Source organism: Tubulanus polymorphus, chromosome 4 (genome assembly GCF_964204645.1).
Source record: "Tubulanus polymorphus chromosome 4, tnTubPoly1.2, whole genome shotgun sequence".
Taxonomy (NCBI): Eukaryota; Metazoa; Nemertea; class Palaeonemertea; order Tubulaniformes; family Tubulanidae; genus Tubulanus; species Tubulanus polymorphus.
This window is the reverse complement of record NC_134028.1, coordinates 6,716,731-6,733,928: the sequence shown is the minus strand read 5'-3', so window position 1 is coordinate 6,733,928 and position 17,198 is coordinate 6,716,731. Positions and strand designations below refer to the sequence as shown.

Sequence of the window (17,198 nt, the reverse complement as noted above, 5' to 3'; positions counted from 1 at the left end):
TGATATAAATTTGTCGTTGCCAGGGATAATATTCTTAATACGTTCAAGTAAGTGTTGATTATGGCGAAGGTGCGACGGAGAGAACGAACCGAGCACCGGAGATAACTGTTTCGCGAGAAATTTAGATAACCGGTATGTAGGAGAATTACAATTGGAGACTATAGGGCGCAGTGGAACATTATCTTTATGAATTTTAGGCAATCCATAGATATATGGTAAAGAGGGAAGACGTGAATGGAACTTATTCAGAGTTTCTTTAGCGGAGGGGAAACGTTTAATAATATCCGAAAGACTTCTGTTGAAATTAGCTTGCATACGAGGAAGAGGATTCGATTTAAGTTTCTTATAAACACCAGGATTATCCAAGAGAGATTGCATTTTAACATTATGATTATCCAGATCTAAAATCACAATCTTGCCACCTTTATCAGCCTTAGATATTTTAATAGTCTTTAACTTCCGTAGTTCTTGGAGGGCGAGCCGAAATCGACGAGGTAGATATCCAAAGAGGTTCCTGTTGAGTTGATCGCAAATAGCCTGTAGATTCATGAATGTAAAGTTATAGTCCAAACTGTTCGGAGATGATTTGCGATATTCCAATTGGGTGACAAAGTCTAAAACATGTTTATCTTGATGAGGAAGAGAAAAATTCAAACCGTAGCCGAGAAGTTGACACTGAGTAGGAGATAACGTGGTTGAAGACAAATTTACTATGTTTTCGGTGTTGCTAAATCTAGTCCAAGGGCTGGAATCAATGAGTTTATTCAGTTGGTTGGTAAGATCCACGGACTTTCTGTGCTGATGATATTTTCCAGAGCCTTGAACAATAGTGGAGAGCGATTTCCAGAGGAATAGGTCCGGTACGTGTGACTTCAAATAATTTTGAGATTGACGGAATTAACGCATAAAAGAGCATAAATTAGATGTAAAAAACTTTAAACCTGAAAACGGAGTTGCTAGTCATGTTTTTCAGACTTCACACAATTTTGATTTTGCTAATGCTGAATTAATTTACCCTTGCAGCGATAAAACTAGAAGACATATTTTGGAATCTGCATTAATTATTGAAAATTCAAACAACGTTGTAAACCTTAACAATGGTTTTTCACCCCATAATAAACTTATATCAAAATTCCTCTGTAAACTGGTTAAACTCAACACTTGATTTCCCCTTTGATTATTTGTTATTTGTTCTCTCATCAATTTCGTCTCTGACTTAACTTGTATTCACCTTTGTTTTAATTTAAGTGCCCCCTAGTTTGTCTTTCTTTTTACTGCTGACTTTAAGTTTCATTTATATTTATACTCACTATTTTTGTTTATAATTACCCCTTAGTTTGCTTCCCTTTAATCTATTTTAGCGTGTGTAACTGTTTCTATGTTTATTTTCCTTTAATTTGTATCATCTCTGATTACTTGAATTAGTCTCTTTGTCTCTGGATTGTATATATATATATATCTCATAATTTCTGTAGTATCTCATTATTCCTGAAGATGACTATTAGGATATAGTCGAAACGTTGAAATAAACTACTATCTCGAAGTTTCATTTTCGGACTTTTTATTATCATTGTGGGATTCTCTCCTCATAACGACCTAAGTCATTAGCACAGTATTTTTCACAAGTCACATAACTTCACGGATCACATAAATATATACATATCAAATATGTTAGTCTGACAGTTGCTTGCTCCCACAGTAAATCCAACATGATTCAAATGAAAATAGTGGTGGAGATTTATCAGTTCCAAGTAATAATCCGTGAGATCTTTCGCTGTTTTACTAGAACATAACATCTTCATTTACTATTCATCAGATTCCCTCAGTGCCCTTATTTCTATAGTTACTGAAAAATTTGATTTTTAACACAATGAGGACCGGTAAAATTTTGAAATTTCCTGATAAGATGTATGCAAGAGACTCAAGAAAATGGATTTTCTTTCCAAATCTTTCTTGATAACAGCAATTTGGTTGTAATATTACAATGGGTATGTTGTCTACAGTCAACAGTCCTGTGCAGTCATGTAACTAACTAGCATGTAGGGTGTCTACTGTCAACAATCCTGTAAAGTCATCACCTTACTGGCTTGTAATTAGGGTGTCTACTGTAAAATCGTCTCATACAATTATATCACCTAACTGGTGTGTAGGGTGTCTACTGTCAACCATCCAGTAAAGTCACCACCTAACTGGCATGTAGGGTGTCACAGAACGCGTCAACTATTGGAGATCTATTTTCATGGAACTTCTCTTATTCTGATATTATACGCTTTCATATTTCAGCTAATGCATTAACGCATTTCTAAATTCTCAGATTTACTCTTCCTACATAATGCACTATAATGCTGACTTGGGCTAAACATTCAAACCCATTCACAAGCCCATACCTGAAGGGTTTAAACCTGTAACTTTCAGTAAAAAAGCTTGCGAAAATTTTCAATCATATACCACTCATACAGTTAGCATGTTCGAATAGACAAAAATTTTGATACAATCCCATTATACCTGACATTTCCAACCACAGGTAACAGTCACTCGAATAAATTTTTTATTTCCTCAAATCTTTTTTCCTCAAATCATTTTTTCAAATCTATATTTTGCGGGGTACCTTGGCGCAGTTGAGTTTGTCGCATTCAGCCCGATGGCAGGAGACATTACCATCTAGACACTGGCAGTAATCACAATGAGATACGTTCCACACGGCCTCGCTGTAATATACCTTCGCCCGGTGAATACAAACACCTGAAAATAAAAGATAGAATCATGAAAAAAAAATATGAAATAGTGATAGTTGAAGGACATAATCAGGTAGAAAGTTTTTTTTTCAATACATTCATTTAAAAAAAAATTCTTATCCGATTAATTTTCAATGCCATCCGATAGAATCCATTCCAATAAAGTTCTCATCGATTGCTGCTAGATCGATCGAATACTTTTTACCCGAAAGGTTTGACTGTTTAGATTTCAAAAAGAATAATGATCCATTTTTACCTTCATTAGGAACACATTTCGGGCAACATTCACCCTCGATTTTCACCGCTTTTTCATTCTGAAAATTTTAAGTAACATTCATCAGTACGGTGTACCAGTATTTATCTTGTTGTTGTCAATCATAATATTATGCTTTAGATCAATGTGTTTAACAGGTATGTCATAATCATTAAGATATCGAGAACATGAAGTTATATATAAGAACAACTCAGTATTTCAAAACATTCTCTACATTACAGCATGCATATCGTTTACATTCATCTTTAGTCACGACCACACAAACATTTTTGGTAAAGAAATTAGGCCCGGAACAATAATTATGGAATAGATCTAATTTTCGAATGTTCCCAATGTAGCAATATATACAGAGCAGAATTTCAAGACTCCAATCTTTACCCACCTGTTTACAATTTAGCATTGAACATGATTTATACGAACACGAGATCTGTCCGTAATGGCACGAACAAATAGTACACGGATTCAACTTCCACGATTCTCCTTCCTGAAATGAAATTTTTGAACATGAAAATTCACAACAAGAAATATTTCCTGGGGCTTAACCCTTTCAGTGCTGACTAATTAAAACTCGAAGTGCTGGAGATAATTTGAAAATTACTAAAAATTCCACCCAAATGTTTTGAATAATGGGCATGCTGCTATAGTGTGTCTACATCACTGTGCGATGTATCGGTAGTTACTAATATTTCAATATGTTTTACAGATGCTACCATCTTTCAATAGAGATTAAAACTAATCACTAATAACATCAATACACTGCAATGCTGTGTACTAGCAAAGTCCATCACTGAATTATACATCGCACTGCAGTGTAGACACACTGAATGGGTTGAATTATTTCCTGTGGTTGCCGTTAAATTCTATATGGTTTGATCCGATAGATACACTTTGGGCAAAATGACGCTTGTGTAAATGGATTGTGCGTACCGGTACCTACCAAATACTGATCATCTCCCCTCTGACAGCCGTGTTTTAAACATTTTGGACAACATTCACCACGAGTCGGGGCAACTACATCTTCCTAATGAATGAAATTAGTCTATTGCATATACGGTAGTGAAATCGTGGATCTATAAAATGTGGCCCAAAGAATTAAGACCCGTGCCTTAACTTAGGATTCAGCTCAAAGAGTGAAGACTTATAAGCTTCATTTTGAATCATTATTCAACTAATCTAGTTAATCAAGACCAGTTTTAGATGAATAGTCAAGCCTAGTTCAGAATGGAACTGGATCTATGGTAATGCAGGGTGGAAATTCTGAAAACCTATCAACCTTTTTACACATGGATTTTGGACATTGTTGAGTGTAACAGCTGACACGGCCATTTCTACAAAGACACTGGACACACGGCGCTGGGTTCCATATACGCCCGTCAGAGTATACAACACTTTCATGATTACATGATTCTGAAATAAATAAATTATATCAAACAAAGACTAAACCAAAGCAACCTGTAGACATAACAGTGAAATAGGGATCTGTTTTTGTGAATGTTTTTTGCCAGATAGAATTTCTTTTCATATTTTTACAATTAGTTAATTCAACTCTATCTTTCTTTGCTTATACGGCTTCTATTTATCAACATAACTTCCAGAAAACAGACATAACATTCACAAATCTTTTCTTTTAGATTTCCTGGTCCATTTTCACAGAGCTCCAGTAATCAGGACCCTATTCCACCATCAACAAATTTAAATTACAATACAAGAGAAATCCAACAATAATTCAGCCAAAGATGAAAAACTCTTGAGCAATGTTTCAGCTTAAGACTATTCACGCCTGACCAGGGGCGATCCAGGGACCACTGTCGAGGGTAGCACAACTTATGAAAAGGGCATTTTGAAATTAAAAAGGGCATTCTGAAATTTTGAAAATCTGCTTTTTGCTGCAAATTCCAAGCGATTCAAGTCCTGAGGCGAAGTGCTTTCTAGCATTTTTACTGCTTTGAGATGCAGTTTCCAGGAAATAAAGACAAAATCTTGAAAAATGATGTGCTTTTTATTCAAAACCATCTACCTTTTTCTTGTAAAAAAGTGCCCTTTTCTACTTCGGGCATGAAAAAAAAGGGCACGAGATTTTCGCAACGGTAGCACGTGCCTACGGTGCTACCGTCTGAATCCGCTCCTGCTGATGATGGCTGATAGTCTTGCTCAAATACATACTCTATTACTATAGAACTAAACATCTTTGGCTGAATTATTGTTGGATTTCTCTCATATATTCACTTACGCGGATATATTGAGTATCGTCTCGATTTAAACTACTATTTCTCGGGACTGGGACTACTACTTACGGCCGATAGGAACGCATTGAGGGCAACATTTTCCGCTAAGTTGTTGCGTGACGGTTCCCGGATTACACCGTACGGTGGGACATGTATTACCGCGACAACTCACGCGACCGTCATAACACACACATCTCTGACATGATTTCTCACTCCATTCTTCATTGTGCTAATCAAAAATCACCAAATGATATTAACAGATCTAACAAGAACATTTTTTTTTGGTGTTTAAATGCAAAGAAATTTTTGCAATGATTTTTTCATCAAATTCTAAGTAAATTACTAATTCGATCAAAAATTGAAAATGTAGAAATCAACTGGATCTTGGGCCCTGTCTAAACCATACTTCGGAACAATATCATTTTCATCAATTCTTAGTTATTCACAAGTTTCCACCGTTGCGATTTAGACTCAGAAATGTTTAACTCAACCGTGAACCTCATCTAAACCATAACTTTGCAACGGGTCTCGAAGACATACCTGTATGTACTGACTGGGTGAATGCGGTGATCGACAAGGTTTAGGATTTCGTCTACAGACTGGGCAGCACTGGTCGGCTGGGATGTGTAAGTAGTCGCCCTAAAAATGTAGAAATTTGACTGAATTCGTTTCCAACGTAACCAAGAATTCTGCAATAACTGAAGTTTTTATAAGAGATTCATTGCAGCAGTGAAGGTTTACACCTAAGATCAGTAATAATGAATGGAAAAGAAACACCATTTGATGAATACCGTAATTGTTTCCATTTTTTAAAGGGGTTCATATAAATACTAATTATTATTCTACGCGCAGAGGCACTATACGTATGTTGACAGGTTGTTTAGTAAACTATAACACTTTACGTCTGGATGTAATAATGAGGCCAACCTTGACTGCGAGGTGAACAATAAAAATATGACATAATTTGTTAATATTCAGTCAGAAAAATTCAGAAATAATGCAAATGAAATAGATTTGCACAGATTTCCATCAGAAAGCACGAAGTGATAACATGGACACGATTTGGGCCGCGGACCACATTGGCATGGATCAAGCCCGAGTCAAATTTGGCACTAAACAATGCTTAAACAAAGTGAAGTGAGTCATTAAGGAGCCATAATTTGGCCCGTGCTAAAATCAGCTCGGGCCTGGTCAGACGTTTTTGGTCGAACCAAACAGGCACAGGCCCATTTGTGACCAGTTATTCTGGCCTTAATCTGGCATGGGCCAAAAGAGTCCATTTGATCACAAATTCATCAGCAAATTTGATAAAAATACGGAATTTTCAGGATAAAAAATTAACGCAGACCGGAAATATGTGTAGTGCGGAATTATACCTACAGGTTTAATACACCTTCGCAGAAATATAACTATTATACATTGTGCAAACTGGCAGAGGTTAGATAAGAACAATGCGATATATTTATTTTCATCATCATCATTGCCGACATCCGTAGACAAACAGTTTTTACAAAGACCAGAACTCGAGTAACATCAAAAGTATCAACAAATAGTAGTTAGCGCAGTAAATTGTTGCTATATGGCTTGCTTATAACGTTTATGAGTACCAATAAATATCATTCCTTTTTCCCAAATATCAGCTTGAGGGGGTCATTTCCGTACGACCCTAGTCTTTTGCTAACATTTTTGGAAATTGTTTTGAGATGCTTTTCTTACTCTAAATTGTTCTTTTTATGTCCAATTGTGGTTTTGCATCATTTTTCGATTAATTCTAACCCTTTCAGTGCTGACTAACCAATACCCTATAGTGTTGGAGATAATTTGAAAAATTTTAAAAATTCCACCCTAGTATGTTGAATAACGGGAATACCATTATAGTGCGTCCATTCCGCAGCGTGGTATGTAGTTAGTCACTATGTTTGACAGGTGCTGCCTTTTTTCAAGAGAGATAATTACTTATTACATCAATACACCGCAGTACGGTGTACTAGCAAAATCTATTACTGATTTATACACCGCACTGCGGTGTAGACGCACTGAAAGGGTTAAACCTTTATAGACGTTTCAACTTAGTAACTGTAACTTAAGGAAAATTGGTTGGATAATATTATAACTTTTTGAGAAACCTCTAGCCCAGCACACCAAGAGTACGGTTTTCAAATCTTTACCTTCGAAATGTTACACAGCCTGGTAGCTCTACATCGGACCGATTCACAAACCGGGTTCGGGCTGTCACATTTACACATAGTGCATGGATCCATTCTCCAAACGGTAAGATTCTGCAAAAAAACATTAAAATCTTTTAAAAGTTCTGAAATAAATCTAAGTCTCTGGAACACTGAATTATTGGGGCTTATTCAAAAGTCTGATCGAAAGCGACAAATTTCCAGAAAATAATGATTCATGTGCTCTCAAGATAGGTAAGGTTTTATAGAGGGCAGTCAAGTGTCACTATTTTCTGTTTTTTTTTTCTTCTATATATATACTCTCAATAAAAACACTAGCCTAACACTTGGCATTCCGCTAATGGATGGAATTCAAATGAATCATGAATATCAGCAAATAACTGAACACGGTTAATTTTCAGGATAACCGTTCTCTGATTCGGCATTTTTATCAGGCGTTTTTCGAGTACCGAACTGTGATTTATACAGAAAAATGTGTGACTTGCTTTACGTCAAAGTACTCCAAGTAATCAAAAACTTGTAGAAAATATCAACCAACATGAGATAGAGATATATACAAACATGTGTTTGAATACGCTTAAATACGAACTGAAACAAAATAAACATCATGTAATACGTGTATATGTAGGTTTATATGTACATCAAAGATCTGTGAGGTTTTTTGTTGTTGTTTCCAGGTGTTTCGTAATCTTGTATTTTTGAATCTCTGGATAATAACAGAACCGATAAAACGTAATTTCATTTGTCACTGAACGAAAACAACGAAAATGTAACCCGTCAGTCTAACACACAGGAGGAAATTTTTAGTAAATTCTTACTTCACCGCCGTGTTACAATAAAAAAAGACTACGTTATTAGGATAGAAAACTCACTTAGCGAGTTGAGAGAGAATTCCACACTGATATAACGAGAAGATGAAGTCCAAAAAGTTTCCATTAAGCTAATAGTCATTTGATTCGACGTTTCGACTATAACCTACAAGTCATCTTCGAATCAATAAATCAAAGGAAACTTTTCGGACTTCATCATTCTCGTTATATTACTGTAGAATTCTCTCTCAAATGCGAATATGTAAAGCATCTCAACTCATGGACATAGTGTTTCACCAATGACCATAGTGGTTTTTTACTAGATGTTTTACATTCTAAAATAGCCATGCAAGGGCGGATTTAGGGGGTGGTCAGAGGGGTGTGGACCCCTGCCTTTTTATTGTGGTTGCCCTTTTCATCAAAAAAGGAGATTGTGCAGATTTGACACTCGTCCTTTAGGAAATTGCGTCTTTTAGCATATGTGTTTCTTCAAAGATGTCTGACCTTAGTGAGGGACCCCATGCTGCATTATGTGAAAATGATTTTTCCTCTGTTGAAACCTGAGGTACGAGTCCTAAATAAGAGAGAGTTCAGAAGTAACCTATTCAGGTCAAACCAGTAATAAAGATACTTCTTTCGTTACCAGAATCCCGCTGGGGTTACCGTCAACTATTTTCACGCATCGCTGATTGTTGACAGATACCACTGATAAGGAACCCGATAAAAGATAAGTCGAAAAAAACTAGAGCACAGCTGCTGACATAATGACAGAAATAACGGTAGCCTACCACGAACAAATCTGAAGAAGAAAATCTGCAGCGTTGAATAAGAATAGTTGACTTCTATTTCGATTAAATTGATCACTTGGAGACATTTTGGCCCGGATCAGACTTGAGTCAAATTTAGCCATGCCAAATTAGAGAGCGCGTTCATAGGCCCACTAAACGATGCTAGACGAGTGACTACCAGAACCAGTAACCATTCACTCTCAATAGTTTAAGCCATGCTTACATTTGGCCCGGTCCTGGTCTGACTTTTTGGCAAACAGGCACAGGCCCCCATTTGTCCTGTGCCGTTAGCTCAGTTGGTTGAGTGGAAGACTGGGAACCAAGCCCACTAGGGTTACACCGTTACTTGCATTTGGGACGTAAAACTCTTCTAAACTCGGTGTCCGTGGACAAGTATCAGGGCTACGTGGAGGGATATGCCAGAAACCATTAACACTGCACTGAAACAACCTACACATCCATCGCGACAGGAATACGGCTACCATTTCATTTCAAACCTGAACAACCGATGATAAATTGGTCCGATTAATTGTCATCAAATATCTAAATATTGTCAGCGTTTTTCAAACAAAGCGCATGCAAGTATGTTGATCTTCCGAATTGACCTGATTAGATAATTGATCTCGCCAAACAGTCAGATTCCACCACAGAGCAATAATAACTGTGTTTATGTACGATGGCGTACGGTTATTAAGAGCTTTTTGATCAGCGTTAAATTGCACCGAAAACTAATAACGACCAAAGGTTAGCGACGCACTTCGTTAACGAGCGTTAGAAAAATATGAAATCACTCGAATTTTTTTTATATTTTTATAAATGCCAATATAAAGCCAGAGGGCTGAATATTTAATCTACAATGAATTCCACGATGATAACGAAAAAAACATTAAGTCCAAAAATGTTTCCTTTAAGATAGTTTATTCGACGTTTTAACTATATTCTAATAGCCATCTTCAGGAATATGTTCTTAGATAACTACTAGAATCTAGTCGAATAAACTAGAATCAAGGAAAAATTTTCGGATTTGATATCATTTTTTCGTTATTATTGTAGGATTCTCCAAGATTATCGTCATAACACGAATATAGTGTTTCATCAATTTCTAAATTTGTAAATATCCAATTCTCCTGAAATTTAAAGTTTTTCATAAGTACAAACACTGGGTCTGTCATAATCTTTCATCGAATGAGTTTTGATGTAACCATTACGCCCTGATAATTGATAGGCGCTTATCTGTCTAACCTCTGTCATCGGTGGCACACTGGAAAAACTAGGAAAAAACGAAACCTCAAATACGCATGATCAAATACATATATCATTATCTGGTGCCAGTGAAGTTTATCGAGAAAGTGAGAAATGTGTTCGTAATTGACAAACTGTTCAATCTAAAATGATAAATGTGATTTTAAACTGTTTGACTTCATAGACAAGATAATCTGTGTCTAGCACTGGGTAAAGACTGTACCTGGATAATCAGGGACCCAATAGCGAACCATACCCACGCCCGCATCTAGGAGGGGTCTGGCGCTTCAAACAAATTCCCTACCCCGCTCTTCGTCGAAAGGTCTGCCCAGATGCCGGCTTAAAGAAAATTAGAGTATTGATTCCAAAACATTCACTCAAACATTCATGCTTTTTTGTTCAAAATTTGCATATGCTTCCAAAGTAACTTGATTCGAGGCCAAATTGTAGGAAAAGGTAACTAAATTTTTACCTCAATTATGATAGAAGTTGTAGAATTGCTTCTCTTTGCTTCTAATTTTCAAAACTTTTTTGCGGCAGTGCTCCCAGGACCCGGCATGAGCACCTTACAAACATTTCCACTTTCATCAAAATCGAAGCCCCCAAAGACATGGCTGGCTACGATACCTGCAGAAATCCAGTATAATCGGTTCTTATCAATTTACAGAACAATATAATATCAGATTTAAACAATCATCTCACACTTATCTATAGACAAATTACAGAGCCCTTGAGAGTATTAACTTGCACTGGACGAACCCTGATAATATGTACTTAAACAAACTATTCCACATCAATTACAGGTAAGTTTTAATAGCGATTTCATGTTTAATTTGATAATGTTGGCATATTTCATATTCATATTCATATATATACATGATTCATACAGTCAGTAGTGACCCCATACAACACAGAAATGGCATACAACACAGATATCTAATTTTCAATAAATCAAGGGTATTTTGCTTTTTTAAAGGGGGTCAGAATTAATACAAGCGGACTTATAATCCAAACTTTGCATCATATCTGCCGATGGCAAACAAGCATTTCTGAATACTTGAAATTGCTGAATGTTCTTAGTCCTAATTTCTGGAATTTCGAACCTTGAGAGGGACGCTTTTGTGACCTTTTAAGGCAAAATATTTATGAAATTTCCGGAATATGGAAAAAAAACCCAAAATTTGGAACTAAAAAGATGCGGAACTTGGTTTTAAAAAGATGAGGGGGTCAGTCGCACCCTTCGGGCCACCCCCTATGATGGCGCCCCTGTAAAAGGTAAAATATATATTCAAATTCGAAATAACTGCCGTCATTGACCTCATAAGAGGCCATTGGATTTCTAGAGACACTACTTAGTATCATCCTATATCACCTAAGCTTGAACCTATACCCCTCCTATACACTTCAAGGTTCTCATAATATTATGATCGATATTTCTAAGAGTGGAAATGATTTTTAATTGTCATATGGTTCTCATTTGATGAGCACCATCAGTAGGCGCTTGAACATTGCAGACTCATATCTCGACTTTTATTGTGGGATTTTGTCTACTACAGTTTAATAGTTTACCAAAGTAGAGTTATTATTTGTTATCAACTGTAATTGAAATGTATTACCAAGTTTGTTCTCCGGTGTTATTATGATGTGAAATTAACTACATTACCAAGTTAGTAATGATAGATTGGGACATTTTTCTGGGGATACTTTTTCCCTGGGACATTTTTTCCATATACCAGCTTAGCCATGCAGAATATTATAATCAGTTTAAAACCGACTATATACTTAATCTAAAAGATTAAAACAAATTTTATTCATCAAAAATTGAAATCAAAAGACGCAACATTTCAGACTCTCTCTCTGTCTCTAAGAGACCGTCGTGAGGCGTGAATGAAATGACTAAGTTCTACAGTTCATGAAATTAGCAACAATCGCAATTCTGATAATTAGGGAGGGTACGACCCCGATGAATATATCATAACAAGATTGCCGCTAATAAAACAGTAAATCACGAATTTTCGAAAGGCAAACAGCGAGTCATTGAACCAGTGGTACCCTGCTGTAGTACATCGAAATCGTCCTCATAAAATACAATTCACGACATAATTCCCACCAGCTCCACTATCGCAAAATAACGCGAAAATAACCATGAGAGTGTTCCATTCATTCAACCCAGGGTTTAGAGTTTATTGTAGGACTTCTAGGAATGGAAACCGTATGAGTTCTAATTAATCTCGAAGTCCCGCTGTCATAGAAAAACTCGTTCAACGCCGAATCTCCCAACTCATTTCGGTACATATGTAAATATGAGAAGGGAATTGACGTGTGGTTCGCGGTGGAGAGATTGAGCATTTCGATCGAGTGTGTTTCTACGCTCATCAAATATTTGCCTTCATCGTTTTTCCGCCGTCATCCAGAAATATATATATATATATGAAAACAGAAACCTACCCCGATCTCTCAGCCATTGTGGCCGGTAGTCGCATATGTGCATTAATTAAGATTTCGAGTGCTAGTAATAGGACACCGGAGTCCTATTATTAACACACTTCAAACTTGTCACATGATAAATTTATATATTCATCTTTCCATGATTTTGAAACATGGGCGTCACCAGCAGGAATTTTTATGCGGGGAGGTCGAAATCGGCAATAGCCAAAACACGTCTGCCAAAGGCGCGAACCAAAGGTGTTTCAGGGTCTTCCCCCAAGAAAATTTTGAAATCGATGCATTTTCCAAACAGTTTAGCAGTTCTTTTAGGTTTGAATCCAATGAAATAAAATTTGGACCTCATAAGTAGAACTTTTCTGTTTGTAAATTATCAGTATTATTATCATCGAAAGGGGGTCAGTCACTACCCCTAACCCCCTGGTGACGCCCATGTAAAAGTAACAAAATGAAGCCTACCAGATGGCAGAATCTAAATCATAATGATGGCGCCATTTGGCTGATTGACTTATAACTACCATATACATTAAAGTACCAAATTTCATTCATGTCACCTCTGTTTCGTGAATTATTTCAAAATCTTTTGAAAATCGAGTCACATCACTTGAATTCTTTGTCGGTTTCAGTAGCAGATACATGTAGTCTTTATGTCTAGATAATAATTACTACAAGTTACAACTCGGAATCTTATTCATAATCTTAATAAGTAATCTTAATTGACGAGGGTACGAGAGTAACCGCAAGACGTGATCTACTGAAGACACTAAAAGGTTAGTGGCGGGTCATCTATCAAACATCAATCAGTTATAAATATTGTCAAATACGAAATCAACTTGTTTTTATCTTTGTTTATTAGACAACTCTTGGACATTGCGCTATCATATAGGCCTAACGATAGGAAGAAACATTTTCTCAAACCGGCCGACTATTTGCTCAAGCAAAACGTCGTTGTCGGCATATACACGGTAGAACAACTTTCAGAAGAATTCGAATTTCGAGGTAAATCCAAGTTCAACTTTTTCCCATCAGACAGTTCTAGAACAACCGGCACACAGTTCAATTAACTTTGACTTAAATCTAACCATCGACGTATATCACTTAGATTTTTAAGTTAACTCATGACCGACCGGGTCAATTTCACAAATGAGTCAAGAAAAAAACTAGCGCTTTCATCTGACAAACTGAACTAAGCAGAATCAAGTCGACATTTCATCTTTACTAAGTGATTCAAGAGATGGTTGGGTGGTCACTAAACCTAATACCCCCTAAACCTAAGACCTGAGGCCCCTTATAATATACATAACCTAAGACCCATAAACCTAAGACCCCAAAATATCACCCCGAGATGGTTTTTGATTTTCTTCTTTTCTCTGAAATGAGTTTCTTCCTTCAGAGGCATCACAAATTTCTAGCTTCATCCCCGATTACAAATCAGGCCTATAGAAATTAGAAATGTGGCCGACATGAATAGTTTGAAATATATCCCGCATATTGAATAGGAGGGTAATAGGGCATGCTTCTAATGTCCACATTCAATATCACTCTCATTACTATAGTGAATTACACTTGAACTTTTTACATGTGGTTTTTATTTCGATGTCGCCACCAAAGAAACCGGCTTTTACAAAACATCGATTTTCTTTAAGTGGATAGAAATTTGTCATTTTTCATTCAGAGCAGCACTCGGGGATGAACACGCTGACAACATCAATAGTGCCTGGGTAACGCTGAGGTCACTGGTTAATCTACCTTTTTAACGAAAATACCTTTCTTTTTTTCACTTAATTCCTGGCTCAAACCTCATTGAAAGAATCTAGATTAGAAATTAGTATAAATACTGAACTTAGATGTTAATTAGTTCTTTTTAGAAAATTTGATCACCAGGAACCGGTTTTATAGACTGGCATTACCTTTAACCCGAGGGCTAACTCAATTGAAAATGAGTTGAGTCCCCTCCCTGGGTTAAAGATAATACCAGTCTATAAAACCTGACCGAGGTTTTTTCGGTTAGTGGTAAAAATCCCTGATTCTTCAAAGTAGGTATAAAAGTCCCCTACCATTTAAATGGACTGCAAATAGATACAATCTGAAGGTCAATTCAATAATATTGATATATTTTCAATTTATTTATATTCTATGGACGGTATTACATAAGAATATCGTGAGCATTAAGATTTTTGTACAGTTTGAATTAGAAAATATCATATAAGTTCTATAATCTAATAAGTTCTAAAATCTGCCTACAATAGGTTGGCAATTTCTGAGGAACAGCAAGTTGCCGTCGTTCATGATTAAGAAATATTGCGATTAGACCCGAACCAAGCAAGCAATTAACGCGTGCTTTATGTGGCAATTGTGTTGAGATACTGGGCACAAAGTAAATATCGCTTTATGAAAACTAAGGAATTGTGTCATGTCGTACAGACACAATATATTATCACCTGTCAAAGTAACATGGGAATTCACAATCAAAGATCCACTGAACAAGTGAATTCAACTCGATAATAATCACTTCATCAAAGCAAACAAGCGGACAACAGTCAACAAATGATGATTATTTATTGATATGTGAAATTTCGAAACTTCCACACAGGTTATAAGGGAATAAAAGCCACATTTATTTCTGTATATGCCTACCTATGTACCAGATAACAAAGTCAAATTGAAGAAAGTTATTCAATTTTGACCCGAGTTTGTAGAAAAAGTTGTAATAGGCAATAATTTCATCTTCTAGTTTTAGTCATAGGCCTATATTTGCATTTGGGCATGATAATAGTAACGACTTTAATCAGTACTTCGATGTCTTATTATAGGCTACTAAGTAGCTTATATCCTCTTAACCTCCTTACCCCCTTTCATTCAATTTTCCATCATCTTTTTATCATCGCGATGATTTTTATCAACCTTGAAAACTACACTTTATTTACATCATCAATAAGGAAATGAATCCGACTTCTAAGACTTGAAATTAACTATTAAACTATTTTCGTGTCAAAACATTTGGTGATTGAAAATATGATGGTGCAAAGAAAACTGCATAGGCCTAGTTGAAGATCTTTCAAATGGACTAGTTAATGCCTAATTGATTAAGTTAATGACAAGCGGATCAGAATATGGGAGCAAAAGATATTTAAGCACTAACAAGAACCAGACCCCTGGAGTATCTATTACACAGAGCAGACTATAGACTCATTAAACTAGATAATATAACCCCTAATGGGGCTAACCTCCAGTAGACATTTGAGCAATTAAAAATCTTGAAAAAAGGGAGGTATTACATTAACTGAATAAACTGTTTATTCGCTAAATTGTGGCTAAGAGTTTTATCCTTTTCATTGGTTTATAGAATTTGTATATTTATCATGGTCATGAAAATCTGGAAAAGTGTTATTAAGGAACACCCTGTACTTACCCTATATTTATGTCCATTGTGAATACAAAACCCTGTAAATAAAGAAACATGCCTATAATTGATATCTAACTTTCATTTTTAAGTTTGTGTAGACATCAAAATAGCTTTTCCACTATTTTATTTCAAAGCTCATTATTGTTTGAAATATCACCACTATATAAATAGATTTTGAATTTGAGTAGATTCAAGTTAATCATAACTCAATAGGGGTCTACAATTTCAAGAAAAAAATCTGTCACAATTTTTTCCTTTCTTTGTGGATGAAATGAAAACTAACTCATTCTATGATTTCTTTTCGGAAAACAGGTTCACCTTAATTCAACATTTAGAAACTATTGTTGGACGCTATAAGCGGTTTCCTTGAAATTCAATTGTGTTTGACCCCGCATTAATGATAGGTCCGCATCGAGGATCAATGAAACGACTTTCCTAATGGAAAACATTTTTCAAAACATAAATAAAAAATAGATCTATATAAAAACTGCGAAATGTTTTCTTACCTTCGACAAATTGCGTGAAACAGGTCAAGATCACGATAAACAATAATAATACAATCCTCTTCATCTTTGTATTAGATTTGAGAGAAAAGTTGCTTCTCGATACCAAAAACTATAAGAAGGTATCAATTCTCAAAGCCATCATGCACTAACTACCGCAATCTATAAATCCTCAATAATGAATGGACAGTCCACACCCTGTAAAAAGAGATTCGATAGGAATAACGGTGACCGAACAAAAAGCCTATGAATATATTTGGTAAGCGTCAATGCGCTCTATTCAAACTTACCCGGTCTATCACACAGCGATTGTGAGCCGCTGCACACCTGTCAAACGGGAGTGGTTACCGCTCCCCTGGTGGCGGAATTGAAAACTAATCAGCTAATTAACTGATAAGCTAGTTAATTACGGTAAGAGCTTCTAGAGAAACGATGGTATAAACCTAGAACTGGTGGAAAAAAATTTTTCACTAAAAAAGGTTAAAAACGAAAGGAAAACTCTTCGAGAGTTAAAAAATTTGTATATAGACCTACTTCAACGAAATATATCCACCGGGAATTTTTTTTTGGCCCCAGTAGCTACTC

The 17,198-nt window shown here is 36.1% G+C and overlaps 1 protein-coding gene across 1 annotated transcript; it reads right to left on the bottom strand.

Annotated features, from left to right (window-relative positions):
* Positions 1–2,590: 2,590 nt before the first annotated feature.
* On the bottom strand, positions 2,591–16,962 carry LOC141903488 (extracellular matrix organizing protein FRAS1-like). The gene is made up of 11 exons (XM_074791610.1): positions 16,904–16,962; positions 16,617–16,811; positions 16,117–16,148; positions 7,403–7,513; positions 5,775–5,873; positions 5,304–5,463; positions 4,283–4,416; positions 3,947–4,030; positions 3,392–3,493; positions 2,992–3,049; positions 2,591–2,742 (listed from the first exon to the last, which is right to left on the bottom strand). Exons 2-11 carry the CDS (start codon positions 16,678–16,680, stop codon positions 2,591–2,593), a joined length of 996 nt encoding a protein of 331 aa, XP_074647711.1. The 5' UTR covers positions 16,681–16,811; positions 16,904–16,962.
* Positions 16,963–17,198: the final 236 nt, after the last annotated feature.

Bases quoted from the DNA above. Each gene is read 5' to 3' on its own strand.
- LOC141903488 (XM_074791610.1), bottom strand. From the start codon at position 16,680: ATGAAGAGGATTGTATTATTATTGTTTATCGTGATCTTGACCTGTTTC. The intron at 5,464-5,774 runs GTATGTCTTCGA...ATTTTTGATTAG, and splicing joins CACCCAGTCAGTACATACAG to CACAATGAAGAATGGAGTGA. The intron at 3,050-3,391 runs GTGGGTAAAGAT...TAAAATTTTCAG, and splicing joins CAATGCTAAATTGTAAACAG to AATGAAAAAGCGGTGAAAAT.